Raw genomic sequence first — 20,921 nt, forward strand, 5'->3', positions numbered from 1 at the left:
ACACTGGTCAAGTTGCTTGGCCTCTCTGTGCCTCGGTTTCCTTATCTGTCAAATGGGAATAACAATAATAGCCACATTGTGGGATTATAAGAATTAAATGAACTAATATTTATGTAAAGCGTTTTGAAGAATACCCCATGTAGTAAGCACGATGCAGTGATTACTGTTGACTTTTCATGATCTATGGTACCCCCCAAATTTTAATGTATTGCTTTTATCATCAGAAAAATCAATTTAGATTAATAAAAGAAATATTAAGGTTCCAAGCTACACCACGAGACTGTAGAAGAACCGGGCAGTTCAAATGGAGCACTTTGGAATAATTTCCGTAACGCAAAGTTCCTGAGTTCTTGCCTCAGTCTAGGCTAGCAAAGGTTGGCACGTTTTCAAATCCAAATGTAAAGAATGCTAAGAAAAATCATGTATTGGCAATGATTTGAACAGAAACAAGTTCCTTTCATTTGTAACTACAGCACATAGTTTTCTCCCAGGTCAAGTTCTGCCAGTGAAGAGTAGAAAATGGTTAGAAAGTCAGTCTGGGGCAATGCAGGTGGCACTGACCTCTCCACACTGAAATTCTGTGGGCTCTTAAGAAAACCTGGATGGTTCTTTTCCTGGACAGTTTCCTTTTTCTATGGAACACTTGAGACAGAAAGCAAACCTAAAGGTGCTAAGCCAGGTTCTAGGCATGTTGTATTTGGAATTGCTTGTGATGGTCAATACAAAGGCCATGATTTGTGACAGCCAATACCTTGGTCCTTTCTGGTCTCACAGGCTCATGATGAAGAATCTGCACATTCTTGCTCTCAGTCATCAGACCCCTGAGTAGCCTTAAAAGGAGAGCTAGGTACTGAAAATAGATTCTCCCCTCTCGTCTGGAACACCTTGATGCTCTCCAAAATGACGCTTCATAGACTCTCAATTGTCCCAACCCATTCTTCTCTTATCTCATGGAAGAAAAGCCCCAGCTCAAAGATCCTATGAGATCTCATTTGATTTAACTTCTGTAATCAATAAAAGGTACTCTCTCCTCTGTCTAAATGGATGAAAATTGGTTGATTCTTGTTAGATTAGGACATAGGTTTTGCCCTCTACTCTTAGCCTCATCTTAATCCCTTCCTTCAAAAAATCTGTGTGGTTCCATCATCTATTTTTTACTGTATCATTTTCTCCATCTCAATGTGCCAGCACCTTCTCAAAGTCAATATACATCCAAAATCAAGCTTATAGCTAGTTTCTCTCCCTCTCTTGTTTCTTATCTCTTTGGAATCACTAACTCAACTTTCTTCATCCCTTAAATGCCTATCATGTGTGAAGCACTTCCAACTGATCTCTAAGATCTCTCTTTGATAAATCCAATGGTCACTTCTTGTTCCTCATCTTATTGGACTTATCAGTAGCATTTGACTCAGTTGATCACTTTTTCCTTCTTGAAACCTTTTCTTCATTTGCCTTGACACACACACACATATATACACTTGAGTTTTCTCCAACTTCAATGGTTTCTCCTTGGTTTGCTGCTTCCTCTGCTTTTTCCCAGCCTTCATATTGATGTACTCAGGCTCAGCCCTTGGTTCTCTTCTCTATCTGCATCTCTACTATGGTAATCTCATCTCATAGTTTCATAGCTTTAAATATCACCCATGTGCTGAACTCCCAGATGTCTATCTTAGGTCAGTCTTCTCTCCCAAACTGCATGCTCATATATCCAATTGCTTACTAGACATCTCTGATTGTCTAACAGATGTATAAACTCACCATATATGAAACTGAACTCCCAATCTTACCCCCAAACCTCCTCAATAATACAGACTTCCTCATTTCAACTGATGGCAGTACCATCCTTCCAAGTTGTGTAAGCAAAAACCCTGAAGTCATTCTTGAATTTTTCCCCTCACAACTCATTTATTCTGTCAGGAAATCCTTTTGGCTGTACTTTCAAAAATACATCTAGACTTGACCACTTCTCCCCCCTTCTACTGCAGCCATTCTGGTGCAAGTCATCAATGTCTTGCCTGGATTACTGCAATAGTCTCTTAACCAGTCTTCATGTTTCTGTCCTTGTCCTGGTACAATCTATTCTTACTTAACACAGCAGCCAAAACAATCCCTTTAAAACATGAGTCAGATCACATCACTCGTTTGCCAAAAATCCTCCAATGGGATTGCTGAGAGCAAAAGTCAAAGTTCTTGCAATGGCCCACAATACCCTGTAGGATGTCTCCCTCCCTCTTACCTCTGCAACCTCTCCCACTGCTGTCTACCTCACTCACTCTTTTTCAGCCAGCAACCTTCTTTGCTTTTCCTCAAACAAGCTGGTACTCTTCTAACTTGGCATCTGAAGACTTAAGGCCAAACCATTTTCTGTTGCAGTGAAATGGCCACAGCAGACTCAAGTCCCCCTAGACCATGCTGCATGGTCTGGGCTCAGGAAAGATACAATGCAAATGAGGGCACAGAGTCTGGGGGTTAGTGCTAGCACTTCGCTTCTCACTGTCTTGCCCAGTCTCTCTCATTCATTAAGCAGACACTTACTGAGTGCTTACTGTTGCCAGCCCTGGCCAGAGCTGGGCATTTACGTACATAATCTCATTTACCCTCACCACAACCCTCGCAGGCAGGTATCATGAATGTTCCCATTTTACAAGTGGGGACCTTGCTCAGAGAGGTGAAGTAACTCAGCCAAGTTGCAGTTAGCTAATTTCAGGTCTGAGATTTGGATGCAGGAAGCAGTGACACCAAAGTCCTTGTCCTGCCCACTTTGTCAAGCTGCCTCCCAGGTGCTGAGGAGATATTTGATAGAAGCACAAGCGAATGAATGACCCAAAGGATTGCAGTTCTGATAAGCACAATTTAACCACCATCGACAATGCAGAGGGATAAAGCAATGACATTAATGTTTTGTTAAAGGGATGTTCTTGAAATACAAGTGCTGACATGACCTAAGTGTTTGAATGAAACTTTCTGGAGGAGAGATCTGAGCTCTTATCTTCTTTACTGATTCTCCGAAAAGGGGCTCTAACCCCTTTCTTCTCAAGATACATAACATAGTTACCTTGTTAAACCTCCAAGTCCTTTTCAGCTCAAGTACTACACTGGGCTCAAAGGCCTAGGAGGCCGTGACAATCATCTAAGCATTTCTTCCCCTCTGTTGGGTGAGGTAGCCACAGTGAAATATAAAAGTGCCTGTTGACTACAATCTGATAACCATCTCAAATTGTACTAATCTTATCAAGACCCCGGAATGTGTAAATCAGCAGAGATGGAAATGTGATGACCCAAGACTAATTTCAAGACAAATGACATAAAACTCAACCCCTTAAAATACAAAAGACCAAGTTTTGAGAGGGTAGGAAGCTCAGAGCCCGCATCTCTCCCAGCTATCAAAGAGTTTTGTAACAATTACTGGATTCTGTCACCGACCCAGGAAACTCCGGCCAAGAAGCTCTGTCATCCCAGCCTGCATGTGTCTGCTTGAATAGTTCAAGCCATCACTCCCTGTCACACAGAGGTTAGTGAAACTGTTCCCTGGATTACTAGTCTGTGAAAAAAACTGTCACCAGAACCTCTTACACAATAAACTAATGATGCAATAATCACCTAATTCCCCAAATTTGAAAATTATCAATATCTAAATATACAACTGGACGAAAGAATTTTAAACTCTCATGTTGTGGCATTATCAATGCGGTATCTTAAGTACTTCTTTGATTGATTATTCCACTAAAGTACTGTTTCAATCAATGTAGTAAAAATTCAACACTCTTACGTATCTGAGAAAGCCATTTAAAAAGGCCCATTAGCCAAAAGATCCGAGTGGAGGTAGAGGCCAAGAAACTGTCACTGACAATCCTTAATCCTCTCAGATCTTTTAATTGGGGGTTCCTGCATGTTAACAGGCACATGAGGTCTAACCGCAAAAGCTTTTCCCCAAGAAAGTTATCTATGCACTGACGCTGTCTTCAGGGACACATGCAAACTAGCATCAGGGAACTCTGTTTAATGGCAGGCCACTCTCCCACATTGCCACTTTACAGAAGCACCAGTGGCATGTTTGTCACTTTGCTCAGCCTAAGTGGGGAGCCATAGAGAGGAGGACTCCTGGCCCTGGTCCCAGCTGTGGACAGAGTACTTTGCTTTAGTGGTCAAAAGAGGAGGAGGGTGTCCTCTGCTCTCCCCTCCCACAAAGCCATTCCCGCCCCACCTCTCCTAAGGGGTTAGACTGAGCAAGAGAAGGCCACAGCATCCACACCAGGCCACAGCACAGAGCAGCATTCTCAGTTAGCAAACCTGCTCCCCCTGGTCAGGAGGAAAAGTGACCCTGACAACTGGGGATTAAAACCAGGAGATGCAAGGGAGGGAACATTCCAGGGTGAAATTTAAAAAAAAAAAAGAAAGAAAGAAAGAAAGAAAAAAAAGAAAGGAAAAGAAACAAAAGAAGTGAAAAGAAAGGAAAATGCACAAAGCCCATGAGGCTGTCTGGTTAACCATGGGTTAGAATCACGTTTAGAGAATCACACGGGAACTCAGTGTCTCAGCAAATCCAAAAACCCCAGGTGAAAGATAGCGGGTGAAAGGCGTTCTGTTTGTGGAAACAGGAAGTTTCCTTCTTTCACCACTTAATCTGTCTCATTTAATTTTTTCTTTTTTTTTTTGGTCTATTTGTAACCCGAATTTGGACCATCAATCATTTTTAGCTGCCCAGCATTTTTCTCTTTCCAGAGTTGAAAGAACAACAAAGATGGGGTCCAAAGAGCCCTTTCCCACAGCCAATTCCAATCAGCCCTTCTCTCCCAGGGTTACAGGGTACTCAGAGCAGACATTCCCAGTGGGACATGCCACACACAGCAAGTCGCCAAACCAGACTGCACTAAAGGGCTTCTCGGGGACTTACTTGTACTTGTGCTGGTTCCAATCGTATTGATTGTGGTGGGGACGGATGAAGAGGAGTAGAGGGGCACGTGGCCATTCTCACACCCCAGGCTTTTGTCCTGCCAGTTGGAGGCGTTGATGCAAATCCCAGAATCCCGAGAGTTCTGCCACCCATTAAGCTTGTCGTCGGAGTTCTGTCTTTGGTGATAGTAGTGCGTCTGCCCATAATCCACAGAGTCCGAGCGGCCTCGGTTCTGGCCGCCAAAGCTGGTCGACGTGCGGTCCTCCAAGTGGTTCAGCCACATGGCCAAAGCACTGCGGTCTTCCAACGAAGTGGCCGGATGGATCAAAGCATAGGACAGCAGCTGCCTGCTCTCCTCGATGTGCTGGTTGTGCTCAATGGAGTGCGCCAGGATTTGGGGCAGCAGTTTCATATACTCTACTTTTGCGTCGAGGTTTCCTGGCTTCAGCAAAGGCAGGTGAGTTAACAGGAGGGAAATCACTTTATCCTTGGATTCCTGTTGCCATTGGTTAATGATTCCTGAAAAGAAAATATGCAGGGCAAATAAGCAATTACACCCACAGTGGCACCAAGCACCACACTGTAAAGAAAATTCCTGGGGATTAGAGTCTCAATCTATGTACCCTGCATAAATTTTCTCAAAACAGCCTCTGCATTGAGTTGGATAACTGACCTCAGGTTGTCAGGGGACAATGACTTCAATGAAACATGGAACAAAACGCTCTGAGATGTTTGGGTGCTCAATCTAATTCTCATGCAGGTCTCCAAAGAGGCTATGACCACTTCGGTACAAACAAATACAATTTACAGCCATTTTATTTCTTAGGAAAGTCTAGGCATACCCTCAGATAGGTGAAGAAGGAATTAGAAAATCTCCATGGAAAAGTGAGTATAATCAAGGGTTCATATAGTGGAGTCCGCGAAGGTATGGCTGCTTTCCCTTCCCTAGACATTTGTGGAAAGTGGCTGAACCCCTGGCAAGGGCATTGGTTTGAAGTTGGTAAAACTTCCTAGATGGAGAAATCTGTCAGGGAAAAAAGGACACCCCTCAGCTCGGTGAAGTACGCCTGCACCTTCCTCATGAGAAACTGACCCAGAAAATGACTGTGATCTCAAAGCTAGAATGAACAATAGACCCAAGACTTAGCTCCAGGGGCACCTCTGATCACACATGCTAAGCAAGCTATTTTTCTTTAAATATAGAAGATCTGTTTGGTTATTTTTATTATGATAAAATATACATAATATTGGCCATTTTAACCATGTTGAAGTGTACAGTTCCGTGGCATTAAGCACATTCACACTGTTGTGCAGCCATTGCCACTATCCACCTCCTGATCTTTATCTTCCCAAACTGAAACTCTGTACCCATGAAACACTGATTCCTCATTCCCTCTCCCATCCCCTGATGACCATCATTCTACTTTCTGTCTCTATATATTTGACTACTCTAGTTACTGTATTTAAGTGGAATTATATAGTATGTGCCCTTTGTTTGTTTGTTTTGTTTTTTTTGCGGTACGCGGGCCTCTCACTGTTGTGGCCTCTCCCGTTCTGGAGCACAGGCTCCAGACGCTCAGGCCCAGCGGCCATGGCTCACGGGCCCAGCCGCTCCGCGGCATGTGGGATCTTCCCGGACCGGGGCACGAACCCATGTCCCCTGCATTGGCAGGCGGACTCCCAACCACTGCACCACCAGGGAAGCCCTCTAGTATTTGCCCTTTTGTGACAAGCTTATTGCACTTAGCATAATGTCTTCAAGGTTCATCCATGAAAAGATTTGTTTTTAACACTCTCCCAAGGAACCCCTCCTATTCCCTACTATTCAAAACACAAATCTTTTGCCGTCAGGTAAACATAGATTAATTGCCTTAACTGGCCTTTGAAAAGTAGCTTGTTTTGGAGACTGATAGTTATCCATGGGGCCTGGGATGATAGGAAAGAAAGCTCCCTCCAGAAAAGTCATTCCGAACACCTGAACACCTCAACTCTGGCCCAGTGATGACTGTAGAAGGGCTAGGGCTTTCACAAAGTATCTGCAGGGTTGAAAAGGCATTTCTGGAATTTAGCAGAAGGGCTTCACAATTCTAGTGAGGCACAAACATACCAGAACAAGCTCCAGAGTCAGTGTTGACCATAAGCTACAAGTGCACCAGCTGTGTAGGATAAGGCCTCTCAAGACGAAGGGGTGTATTCAATGAAAAGTGTCAGGCGAGAAAGACATGGTAGGTAATGAAAGAATGTGGCTTCAGACTCAGGCACACATGGGCATGAATCCCAGCTCTGGCACCTAATTGGCAATGGAACTTCGGTAAGTTACTCAACCTCTCTGAGCCTCAACTCCCTCATCAGTGAAGAGTGCTACCAAGAGCACCTGTCCCTCCTTGTGTTATAGGATTAAATGAGGTAATATATCAAAAGGACCAGTCAAGTACTTGATAGTGGAAATAATTCCTTCTATTTGTCTCTGCATTAGTCAGGCCCATGTTAGAGCCGTGCTGGGTGGTTTCAGATACCAAGTTTTTAAAATAATAGAGGCCAGATACTCCAATAAAGATCTATTAAAAAAAACAGAGACCAGAGATGACCCAGGGAAGGTCATTAAAAATTATCAGAGTTGATACAAAGCTACAGTAATCAAGACAGCATGGTACTGGCACAAAAACAGACACGTGGATCAGTGGAACAGAACAGAGACCCCAGAAATAAACCCACACACCTATGGTCAATTAATCTTCAAGGAAGGAGGTAAGAATATAAAATGGAGAAAAGACAGTCTCTTCAGCAAGTGGTGTTGGGAAGTTGGATAGCCAGCCAGATGTAAATAAATCAATGAAGTTAGAACACACCAGCACACCATACACAAAAATAAACTTAAAATGGCTTAAAGACTTAAATATAAAACATGATACCATAAAACTCCTAGAAGAGAACACAGGCAAAACATTCTCTGACATAAATCATACCAATGTTTTCTTAGGTCAGTCTCCCAAGGCAATAGAAATAAAAGCAAAAATAAACAAATGGAACCTAATCAAACTTGCAAGCTTTTGTACAGCAAAGGAAACCATAAACAAAACGAAAAGACAACCTACAGGCTGGGAGAAATATTTGCAAGTGATGTGACCGACAAGGGCTTAATTTCCAAAATATACAAGCAGCACATACAACTCAATTACGAAAAAAAACAAACAACCCAATCGAAAAATGGGCAGAAGACCTAAATAGACATTTCTCCAAAGAAGACATACAGATGGCTAACAGGCACATGAAAAGATGTTCAACATCGCTAATTATTAGAGAAGTGTGAATCAAAACTACAATGAGGGGGCTTCCCTGGTGGTGCAGTGGTTAAGAATCTGCCTGACAATGCAAGGCACACAGGTTCAAGCCCTGGTCTGGGAAGATTCCACATGCTGTGGAGCAACTAAGCCTGTGTACCGTAACTACTGAGCCTGCGCTCGAGAACCCGCAAGCCACAACTACTGAACCTGCATGCCACAACTACTGAAGCCCATGCACCTAGAGCCCGTGCTCCTCAACAAGAGAAGCCACTGCAATGAGAAGCCTGCATACCTCAATGAAGAGTAGCCCCCACTAGCCGCAACTAGAGAAAACCTGTGCACAGCAACAAAGACCCAACACAGCCAAAAATAAATAGATAAAATAAATAAATTAAAAAAAAAATTTAAAACTACAAAGAGGTACCACCTCACACCAGTTAGAATCATCATCATAAAAAAGTCTACAAATAACAAATGCTAGAGAGGGTGTAGAGAAAAGGGAACCCTCCTACACTGTTGGTGGGAATGTAAATTGGTGCAGCCACTATGGAAAACCATATGGAGGTTCCTCAGAAAACTAAAAATAGAGTTGCCATGTGATCCAGCAATCCCACTCCTGGGCATATATCTGGACAAAACTGTAATTCAAACAGATACATGCAACTCTATGCACAGCAGCACTATTCACAACAGGCAAGACAAGGAAACAACCTAAATGTCCATTGACAGATGAACGGATAAAGATGTGGGACATATATACAATAGAATACTACTCAGCCACAAAAAAGAATGGAATAATGCCATTTGCAGCAACATGGATGGACCTAGAGATTATGATACTAAGTGAAGTAAGTCAGAAAGAGAAAGACAAATACCATATGATATCATTTATATGTGGAATCTAAAATATGACACAAATGAACTTATCTACAAAACAGAAACAGAGTCACAGACATAGAGAACAGACTTGTGGTTGCCAAGGGTGGGGGGGGGGCATGGACTGGGAGTTTGGGATTAGCAGATGCAAACTATTATATATAGAATGGATAAACAACAAGGTCCTACTGTATAGCATAGGGAACTTTATTCAATATCCTGTGATAAGCCATAATTGAAAAGAATATGAAAAAGTATATATATGTGTGCATGTGTGTGTGTGTATGTGTATGTATAACTGAACACTTTGCTGTACAGTGCAAGTTAACACAACACTGCATTAATAAATCAACTATACTTCAATAAAATAAAATTTTAAAATATTATCAGAGTTGGAAAAGAGGTAGAAAGTCAAAGGTAAAAAATAATGGGCTTATAACTGAACAATATGAAGAGATACTTGACTTTTTTCAAGTAGGGATTTCATAAGGAGATGGACAGTCAACTACTTGAAGCAGAAGTGTTCAAATTGAAGCATGAGAGAATAAGATTTGAGTGTGAAGTGCCAGAATGACAAAAGACTCGAAGGAGTCACCAAGGAAGTCTCTACAACCTCCAACCTTGGGGCTTGAAGAATAGAGATAGATGGTCCAGAGAAGCACTGTCAGCTAGAAATATAATGCGAGCATATGCAATTTAAAATTTTCTAGTATTAAAAGAAAAGTAAAAAGGAGGTAAAATTAATTTTAATGATATATTTTATTTAATCCATTATATAATTATATTATTATTTCAACTTGTAAGCAGTAAAAATTACTGATGAAACATTTTACATTTTCTTTGTATTAAGTCTTCGAAATACAGGGTGCACTGCACTTCAGACTACCCGAGGCAAGCTACAGATTCAGTGTAATCTATATCAAAATACTAATGGCATTTTTCACAGAACTAGAACAAATAATTAAAAAATTTGTATGGAAACAAAGAAAACCCCAAATGGACAAATCAATCTTGAGAAAGAAGAACAGAGCTGGAAGAGTCATGCCCCCTGACTTCAGACTATACTACAAAGATACAGTAATCAAAACAGCATGGTACTGGCACAAAAACAGACGCATAGATCAATGGATCAGAATAGAGTCCAGAAATAAACCCACACACATATGGTCAATTAATATACAACAAAGGAGGCAAGAATATACAATGCAGAAAAGACAGTCTCTTCAATAAGTGGTGCTGGGAAAACTGGACAGCTACATGTGAAAGAATGAAATTACAACATTCTTTAATGCCATATACGAAAATAAACTCAAAATGGATTAAAGACCAAATATAAGACCAGAGATGATAAAACTCCTAGAAGAAAACATAGGCAGAACGCTCTTTGACATAAATCACAGCAATACTTTTTTGGATCCATCCCCTAAAGCAAAGGAAATAAAAGTGAAAATAAATAAATAGGACCTAATTAAACTTAAAAGATTTTGCAGAGCAAAGAAAACCACTGACAAAATGAAAAGACAACCTACTGAATGGGAGAAAATATTTGCAAATGATATGACCAATAAGGGGTTAATTTCCAACATATATAAACAGCTCATACAACTCAACATCAAAAGAACAATCTGATTAAAGAATTGGCAACATTTTTCCAAAGAGGAAATGCAGATGGCCAACAGGCACATGAAAAGATGCTCAACATTGCTAATCATCAGGGAAATGCAAATCAAAGCCACCATGAGATATCACCTCACACCTGTCAGAATGGCTATCATCAAAAATAACACAAATAACAAATGTTGGTGAAGATGTGGAGTAAAGGGAACCCTCTGTTGGTGGGAATGTAAATTGGTGCAGCCACTGTGGAAAACAGTATGGAGCGTTCTCAAAAACTAAAAATAGAACTACTATATGACCCAGAAATTCCACTGCTGGGTATACATCTGAAAAAAACAAAAATGCTAATTTGAAAAGATACATGCACCCCAATGTTCACAGAAGCATTATTTACGATTGCCAAGGTATGGAAGTAACCTAAGTGTTCATCAACAGAGGAATGGATAAAGAAGATGTGGTACATATATACAATGGAATACTACTCAGCCATAAAAAAGAATGAAATTTTGCAATAACATGGATGGACTTGGAGGGTACTATGCTAAGTGAAATAAGTCAGAGAAAGAAATACTATATGATATTACTTCTATGTGGAATCTAAAAAATACAACAAACGAGTGACTATAATAAAAAAGAAACAGGGCTTCCCTGGTGGTGCAGTGGTTAAGAATCCACCTGCCAATGCAAGGGACACGAGTTCAAGCCCTGGTCCGGGAAGATCCCACATGCTGCGGAGCAACTAAGCCCATGCACCACAACTACTGAGCCTGCGCTTTAGAGCCCATGAGCCACAACTACTGAAGCCCATGCGCCTAGAGCCCATGCTCCGCAACAAGAGAAGCCACCGCAATGAGAAGCCCGCGCATCGCAACGAAGAGTAGCCTGTGCTCGCTGCAACTAGAGAAAACCTCCTCACAGCAACGAAGACCCAATGCAGCCAAAAAATAATAGTAAATAAATAAAATTTTTAAAAAGAAGCAGACTCAGATATGGGGAACAAACTAGTAGTTACCAGTGGGGAGAGGGAAGGAGAAGTGGCAGTACAGGGGTAAGGAATTAAGAGGTACAAACTATTATGTATAAAATAAGCTACAAGAATATCTTGTACAACACATGGAATGTAGCCAATATTTTGTAATAACTATAAATGGAGTATAACCTTTAAAAATTGTGAATCACTATACTGTACACCTGTAACATACACAATATTATACATCAACTATACTTCAATAATTTTTTTTTTTTTTTAAATCCAGGGTGTACTTTACCACTGACAGCACATCTCAACTTGGACTAGCCACAGCTGAAATGCTCAGAGGCCATGTGTGGCTGGTGACTACTGAACTGGCTAGCACAGGGCTGGAGACATTCAGATGCGGAAGGCGGGTGGGAGGGCACAGATGACCTCAGCAGGTCCCTCCAAGCTCCCTATATTTAGCAAATTGCCACCTGACACAAGACAACCCTCATGCATTCCACTAGGTATACAGCCTTTCTTTTAAAGTTGCTCTGGGAGATGAAGAAAGAACCAGTGCTAAGTTTCTCATCAACACCTTTTCAGCAAACACCGGGCATGTTTTAAATTATGAACATGCTTAGGATGAATATAAAATCTATTCATTAAGCCCAAGGAACTAAAGAGGCACTGGCAAGAAGCGAAAGGGCCTGAAGTGAAGATGGATCTATGTCCAACGCCAACACTGATCACACGTAGCCAGCGTATACCCTGAAAAATGTATGTTTAAAAATGAAATCTGGGGGCTTCCCTGGTGGCGCAGTGGTTGAAAGTCCGCCTGCCGATGCAGGGGACACGGGTTCGTGCCCCGGTCCGGGAAGATCCCACATGCCGCGGAGCAGCTGGGCCCGTGAGCCATGGCCGCTGAGCCTGCGCGTCCGGAGCCTGTGCTCCGCAGCGAGAGAGGCCACAGCAGTGGGAGGCCCGCGTACCACAAAAAAAAAAAACAAAATAAAACTGGGAACAACCTTTAATACAAATCCTTGAGGCTGAGGAACTCCCTAGCTTTTTGCCAGGTTACTTCCCTGTTTGGATATTCTACCCTTTCACGAAAGGTCAGCCTAAAAAAAGTTTAAGAACAAAAACAAAATTTATCAATAATTAGGACTCAGAGTACAAACTAAACATGTTATCTCCAGGTAAGCCCTCTCTGGCAGGGATTAACCTGGGATCCAGAGGAGGAACAAGTACAGCAAAGAGGCTGCTGACCCTTGGTCCCTTCCAGGCCTGAAAAGGTTTTTTCTCTATCCTCGGGACAGGGCTTGGATGCTGTAGGGCTGTGGCACAGCCACAAAGACAACTATGACTTTTGTTCACTGCTTCTGGGAACATGGAAATACGATGGCCTTCTGAGGGCTAACTACACCTACTGGATCAAACTGTTTCTCCCACTGCTCCAGCTGCCATGCTGAGAGCTAAGAGTACTGAATGTTTTCTGTGTGCCAGGGACTCTTCTAAGCTCTGTGCATGTAATTCCTCGTTTAATCCTCACACGAAGCTTATGACACAGGTCCTATTACAGCCTTACTTTACGGATGGGGACACAGAGGCACAGAGGGGTCAAGTAACTTGCCCCAGGTCCCCCAGCTAGGGAGGTGGCAGAATGGGGGTATGCAAATTAGCATAAAGATACACAATGACTATCACACTAGAAGATCTTGGCTATAAGCTAAATATATTAATATTTATAAGGCATACATAATTATAAATATATTAATATTTATAATTATATACTACATATATAATTATATACTACACATGTAATTATATAATACATTAAAATATAATTATATAATATATAATTACACATACAATTTAAAAAAATTTTTTTAATTAAAAAAGAAAAATTTTGGCCACATCCCATGGCATGTGGGATCTTAGCTCCCCAACCAGGGATCCACCCCGCACCCCCTGCATTGGAAGGTGGAGTCTTAACCACTGGACTGCCGGAGAAGTCCCTAAAATGTTTATATGTACATTATATTTACAAATATAATAATGTAAAAAATTTTAAGAATACATGGATCAGCAGAAGAGTTGGGTCGGCTATGGAAGTGTAGAAAAAAAGAAGGTACAGAGGATAATGTACCTTTTGTGGTTTTAAAATATGTCCACTATGTCTTTGTCAGTCCTCTCCAAAAGGTGGAGCCAATCAACTCCCTCTGAGAGCAGGCTGGGGTTAATGAGTCACTTCTATCAAATAGAATGTAGCAGAAGTGACAGTGCGTAACTTCATGGATTAGAAGAGGCACTGCAGCTTTTATCTTGCTCTCTCTTGGGTTACTCACTCGGGGGGAAGCCAGCTGCCATGCTGTGAGGACTCTCAAGCCACCCAGTAGGGACAGTAAGGAACTAAGCCCTGCTGCCTGCAGCACCAACTTGGAAGCAGAACTCTTAGCCTCCGTGAAGCCTTCGGGTGACTACACTCCAGAGGGCATCTTGAGGGGCACTGCGTTGTATTCCTGAGCCAGAGAAACTGTGTGTGATAGCATGTTTATTGTTGTATTAAGCTTCTACGTTTGGGGTAAAGATAACTGATACACCTATCTAAGTACCCCTCTAGGAAAGAGGAAGTTTTAGCCCTTTGGCTTCTAGTAATTCAGTCCTTAGTGCAAGGTCATTCCCATTCTGAGCTGGACTCATGAAGCTAACCTGTTGCCACTGAACATTCCCCTCACTTAGCTTCCCTCATCCTGGTTATCCACTCACCAAACAACCTCTGGACTATGATTTAGCTCCCCAGGTACCTTTAGGGAGAGGATGGACTGACCATACAGACAAGGGATTTCTAGATTCTGTGATGATGATTTTTCAGGACAACTTAATAAATGGTCTCTGATGATGGCTTCCTGGGGAGGCCTTCCTGTGCTGATTAGGGACTTTGAGAACATCTAGTCTCTCTGGCTCCTTTGAGTATAGAAGGTCCCTCCTTATGGCAAATTAATCAGCCAGCACTGATTGGCTGAATCAATCTCTCAAAGGGAGTATCCGCAGAGCACTGACGAGAGTGAGAATCTCCATGTTAAAACAGAAGCCAGGCTCTGCATGTAGGGACTTGGTATAGGAATGGCAGGTCCCGCCCAGCTGCTCACTGGCCTTCTTTGTGTCATCCACACCACCTTCCAGGCAGAAGGAGCCTTTACTGAGATGTGTATTCAAAGAATTCTCCTCACTGGGGAAGACCCAGGAAACCTCAAAATGGTCAACTAATCGATCACTTTTGTGATGCAGTTTCTATTATTATCCACCCCAATATCACTCTAGTCGGTAGACAGTCTAGAGAACGGAAGTCCAAGAACAATAAGGTTCAATGATGCCAACTCACCCCTATTACTTTCTCTGAATATTTTCTTTATTATTTCTCTGGATAAGCAGCAGAGATAAGAGTTTTCTGGATGTTTTATGTGGGTAAAAGCTAATGATTTATAATTTATAAACCAGTGACATAGGAGTAGTAAAAAAAATCTTGAAAGAGCTATAATTAAAGACCATGAGGATTAGGAAGCTGTCCCAGTGATTCTTGGAGTGACAAAGAATGTGTTTAAATACCAAGTCTGGGGGCTTCCCTGGTGGCGCAGTGGTTGAGAGTCCGCCTGCCGATGCAGGGGACATGGGTTCGTGCCCCGGTCCGGGAAGATCCCACATGCCGCGGAGCGGCTGGGCCCGTGAGCCATGGCCGCTGGGCCTGCGCGTCCGGAGCCTGTGCTCCGCAACGGGAGAGGCCACAGCAGTGAGAGGCCCGCGCACCGCAAAAAAACAAAAAAACCCTCCCAAACCCAAAAAAACCCACCAAGTCTGGTATTAATACTACACAATGGTATGACAATGTTTAAGCGCTCCAGTTGTTAGTAAATTACCTTTAAATTGTTATTTTATTATACCCTTGTTTTCAGTTTAATAACATTTACCATAAAAGAGTTTCTCACAAGTGTATTTAGGCAATTTGCTCATGCGAGACATGGCTGGAAATTAAATGCACACGTACAAGAAGTACTGGTTCAATAAATGTGCTAAAAGGCAGGAATACAGTGGGTCTTAAATGGTCAAAAGCTCCCTGGAACAATTTGTATTACAAACTCAATCCTAGACACGTCATGTAATAAAGGCTTCTAAACTGTAGTGCATCTTTGCACAAATCAGGGGCCGAGGACAGTGGGAATACCACATGTCATGCATTTGGTAGGGATGGGAGTGGAGAGGGCACCTAAAAATTCAGGGGGAAAATAGCAAAAACCAACACGGCAAACAATGGGATTCCTGTGTTGGCACCTGCATTTGCCTACTGTCTCCCAAGGGATCCTCTTGAGCTAGAGATGGCTAAAGAAACATCCCAGTAATTTGGTGGAGCCCTGCAAGAGATGTGGATTAGACCAGTTGTGATGGGGGACCCCAGATAACATGGAAGTGGCGCTGCAAGCGGTGCTTTGAGCAGATACAAAGGATTTAGAAGATAGAAACCTCCTCCCTATTTTCAAGGAGGGTGATTGCTGGCTGGCGGTCCCCACGGATCCTTGCTTCCTGGCCTTCATGCCCTTGTGTACTCTCCCCCAACACCGAATCTGAACAGTTGTATGTGACCAACAGAATGTGAGGGAGGTGTTCTGAGATTAGGTCATAAAAGGCACTGCAGCTTGCACCTCACTCTCTTGGTTCACTCCCTCTGGCGGAAGCTATAGCCACTCCAATTATGAAGACACTCAGGCAGCCCCAGGAGAGGCCGCCATATGGGGAGGAACCCAGGCCTCCTGCTAACAGTCAGCACCAACTTGCCAGCCATGTGAGTAAGCCACCTTGGAAGTGGATTCTCCAGCTCTAGTCAGTATCTTGATTGCAACCTTGCCAGAGACTTTAAGCCAGAGCCACCCAGCGAGACCATCTCAAATTTCTGACCCTCAGAAAACTGTGAGATAAACGTTATTATGTGAAGCCGTTACGTTTTGGGGTAATTTGTCATATAGCAATAGTTAACTAGTACAGGGAGCTTCAAGTTACTTGGTAAAAAGAATCACTCAAAAATGCTACTGCCCCTTGAATTCACTAGAAAAGGCAGGGATCTACGTAGTGGGCTCCATAGACCATTATAACCACCAGCGATTTCTCTGAATGTACGACGGTGGTCAGGGGCTGGTCATTCCTAGGCACCTCACCGTCCTCAGAGAGCAAGAACCAGACACCTCTGGCCCCAACAGATACCTGTAATAATCCCTTACTGCTTCCAAGTGATCTTGTCATCTCTTCAATGGGGACTTTCGTTTTGGTCCCTTTTCTCCTGGGTACCAGCATGGCTGGGCAATCCGGGAGGTCTCCTTTGCTCCTGAAGGACCCAGGTCAGCAGTAACTAGTCCTGAAATCTCAAGTTAGGGTTGGGATTCACCTTCAGGCTTCTGACCTCCTCCTGGCAATTGCTAACTCTCATGGGTCTGAGGCTGCCCCACTCCTGAGGGCACATAAGACAGGCCAACTCCCCCTACCACTTGCCTCAGTTCTGACCTCTGGCCTGACGAGTATGCAGACAACTCCTACAGCTGTTATCTCCAACACAGGTTAACAAGTCCCAAACTGAACTCTTGCTTTCACTCTCACTAGACCTGCGCCTTTGGTCTTCTTTTCTATCTCAGCAAATGGCTTTTCCATCTTCCCAGTAGTTCAGGTGGAAACCTTGGAGTATCCTTGACTACTTTCATCTGTCAGCAAATCCTATGTGCTGGATCTTCAACATATATCCAGAATCTAACTATCAATATAATAAGCAGTGTGATCTTTTTATACCATAAGACAGGTCATGTCACTTCTCTGATCAAACATTCCAATGGTAAAAGCCATAGAACAGACTATTAGCCCCTCTGTGACCTAGCCCACCCCTTACTACTGTCCCTCATTCATGTCAGTCCATCCTGGCTCCCTTGCTGTTCCTTTACATGCCAGACCTGGGCCTACCTCCCAACATTTGCACCTGCTTGGAACGCTCTTCCCCCAGACCCACATCCAGCCTCCCTCAGTTCCGTCTTTGCTCACATGTTGCCTTCTTAGTGAGACCTTCTCTGTACATACTCTAAAACTGCCCACATCGCCCCCTCACCCTACACTCCCTATCTCCCTGTCCTTATTGTTCTCCACAGCACTTATCATGTGACCTGCTGTGTACCACACTCAGTTTCCATCTTTCTGTACTAGAATATAAGCTTCATGAGGGTAGTGATTTGTCTCCATTTTCCCTTGCATTACCATTTCCTTATTAATCACGTTTTAAAATGGCTATATAAAATTGTCCCCAGGCATTTTGTTTGATAGTTTATTAGACGTCGGGATTTCTTACTCAAAATCTGAGGTTCTTCCTAGAAATTTCCTTTAAACAAAGACTGATGGACTGGGTGACCTGCAAGCAACAGAAGGTACCAACTGTCACCCCAAAACTGTTCAGTCACCTCTTTCTTGTTTGACTGTGGAATTCTGATTAATTTTAGCTTTAACGTCAAATAGAAACAGGAATATGTAAAAAAGGAAAATAAAATGATTAGCTCAGTTTTCAAAATCTTTACTACATCCCCCATTTCAATATTCTATTTAGGATGGAAAATTTCCCCAAGTGCTAGAAAACAAAAGCTTAATGGGAGCTTTTCCTGCTTGTAACTGACACCAATTAAAGTAATCTTCATGATAAAGATTTGTTAGGCTGAGACAGCAGAATTAAATGCATTTAATACGACTCTTTCACAAACATCTGTTGAAGAAAGAGACAAAACCAATGCCAATAGCGCTGTGTTAAGGCTGTGGCGTGTCCAAATTTTTTTGGCCATAAGTGATTATATTCTAATAAAACCTCATAGGAATGGGCCTCCTAAGAGTCATATAAATTAGAGATGAAGAAAATGTTACCTTACTCTTGACAAATGCAAGACAAATCTTTGCAAACCACATTCGGCTAGTTTTTTTATACCCAAAACCCCTCCGAGGAGCGGCGTTAAATGTTCCCAAAGCGGGAAGCTTTCCCAGTCGCTAATCTTCAGTGCCCCTCTCGCCCTCCCAGACCACCACTGACAAACCCCACATACCACAAAATGACTCTCCAATCGTATTTCAAAATAATGAATTAGCAATCCTCACGCTGACCTTGCAGAAGAGAAAAACAGGCTTTGCGCTCCTGCGCTTAGATTCAGGCCTTGCTCTATAAGCAGCACTGGAAATGAGAGCGTGAAAAGAAGCGCACTGTGGTCCAGGGAGCCTAACCGCAATGAGATTTGTTACCGAAGAACTCCAGGACCAAAATCCCTGGCAATGTCCAGACAGAGTCAACCAAGAAGTGTCAGGAGGAATATAAACAAGGCCAAATCACAAAGGAATAATAGTCTGTGCTCCATCCAGCAGACCCAGCTGTAAAACAGCCACTTCACACAATAGGTTTGTAAACCTCACAAGTCTGGCAAGGGCCAGAGTGAACCACCTCTGACCACGTGGAGACGTACTATGTCTTGAAATGAGTCTGGACTATTGAGTCACCAGGTCCCACACTTTCTAAAATAATGAGGAAGTTGCTCGACAAAATTTCCCGTCTTGAGAGATGGGAATCCAAAGTGTGAGTGTGAATGTGAGAACCCTGGGATGCGTGTAAATACTGTCACCAAGGAACAGCACACACATATGCCCAAAATACCCATGTTGGAAAAGTTGATAGTAACATGTTTGCATCACTCCCTTAGGCAGGAATTCTTAAATACATGTACAAGTTATTTGGCAGAGGATACAATGGACAAATTTGTGAAAGCAGGATATTTGAATCCATGGTCACAAATTAACTGTTAATGTATTTGAAAAGAAGGGCCTGGTTAACCGCCCAAGGACAGAGTTGGGCGACTAACCCTAGGACGGAGCCAATCCCACCCTCTGGTCCTCACTACCTACAGCCCTGCAGAGGGAGTTAGAAGCACACCTCCCTTACTGGGAGTTAGAAGCACACCTCCCTTACTGGATCTCTTGAGCTATTAGCCAACTCCAGGAATTTATGCAAAGGCACGCAGAAAAGGCAGGTTATTTTCCCCTCTTACTTGTGCACTGAACTCATTTTCAGGTTACTAGGCCTGTCGAGGCAATCACACAGAATAAGACGTTTCGGATTTTTTGAGAAGGAGGGCTACTTTTTAATTTCTGAAGTTCTCCCGGGCAGTGGGGTCTGAAGGAGAAAAGGATGGTAAAGGATGTAATTCTCTAATCAGAAATGAGAGGCCATCTCCCTCCTTCAGCTCACTGTGAAATCAAACAGACCCACAGGCCAGTGGCTGGGCCGGAATCGGCAGGACTGACCGGGTGAGGGCACTCTGCTTTAGGAGACTTTGTGGGAATGCTGCAGGAGAAGACAAGAGCTCAGAGCCCATAGTTATAATGTCTGTGGACAAGGGCCTCTTGCTCATGCTTCCTGAGTCTCAAACACACCGTCTAGAATTCTAAACCAAAGGAAGACACGAGAACAGTGAAAGGACTTAGGCCACACTCGTCTAGAGCAGGGAGTGACAGCAACGGCCTGTTTGGTTTCAATCTGGCTTTATGCCACCACCTTTGGAGGTGGATGTATTTATCTACTGGATATTCATCTTTGGTCCCTATCAATGTATATGGCCTGGTTCTAGGATCCCTCTTTTTCAATGGGGTGTGCAGGGTCAGAGATAGCCATGGGAAAAGTTTTGTACCCCACAGAGAAGTCTGTAATACAAAGAATTTGGAAAGAATCAGACCAGAGGGGTAGAGAAATACTTTAAAGAGCTCTCCATTTATAGAACAGGCAACTCCGTAAGGAGTAGAATCTATCTTCTAAAGTAACTCCAGAACCTCCAGCAGACCTCCAGCCAGCATCTGACACATTATTTACTAGAAAAACATGCAGAGCTTAATCAGTGACAACTATACCAATAGAGACTTAACCTTGGCTGCTCAAATCCTAAGAGACTATTATTTATCATTAAATATTCTTTGCTGTAGATATGCCCCGTATACATCCACACTCACTCCCTCCTGCCCCCGCCATTATCTGTGACATGGTTTAGGAATCTACCTCCTTCCTTGAATCCCGTTGATCTACTCTGGCCCTCACTGCTTCTCTACCACACTGTCTACCTCAGTGACATACGATACTCTTTCTCCTCCATTAGACCGTGGGCTCCTTGAGGGCAGGGCCAGTGCCTCCCACTTAAGTCTCTACTGTTTGTTTGCCAAGGACAGTGTTGATCACACATGCTTGCTGGAC

General features: G+C 42.9%; 1 protein-coding gene across 1 annotated transcript in view; it reads right to left on the reverse strand.

Moving 5' to 3' along the window:
* SAMD4A (sterile alpha motif domain containing 4A) overlaps window positions 1-20,921 on the reverse strand; it is a 230,477-nt gene that overhangs the window by 73,688 nt on the left and 135,868 nt on the right. Inside the window, exon 3 of the mRNA XM_082848456.1 lies at window positions 4,895-5,413. Within this exon, the coding sequence (XP_082704582.1) occupies window positions 4,895-5,413 (519 nt within the window). The remainder of the gene's footprint in view (window positions 1-4,894; window positions 5,414-20,921) is intronic.

This window comes from Leucopleurus acutus, assembly GCF_964270905.1.
Source record: "Leucopleurus acutus genome assembly, chromosome: 1".
NCBI classification, from domain to species: Eukaryota; Metazoa; Chordata; class Mammalia; order Artiodactyla; family Delphinidae; genus Leucopleurus; species Leucopleurus acutus.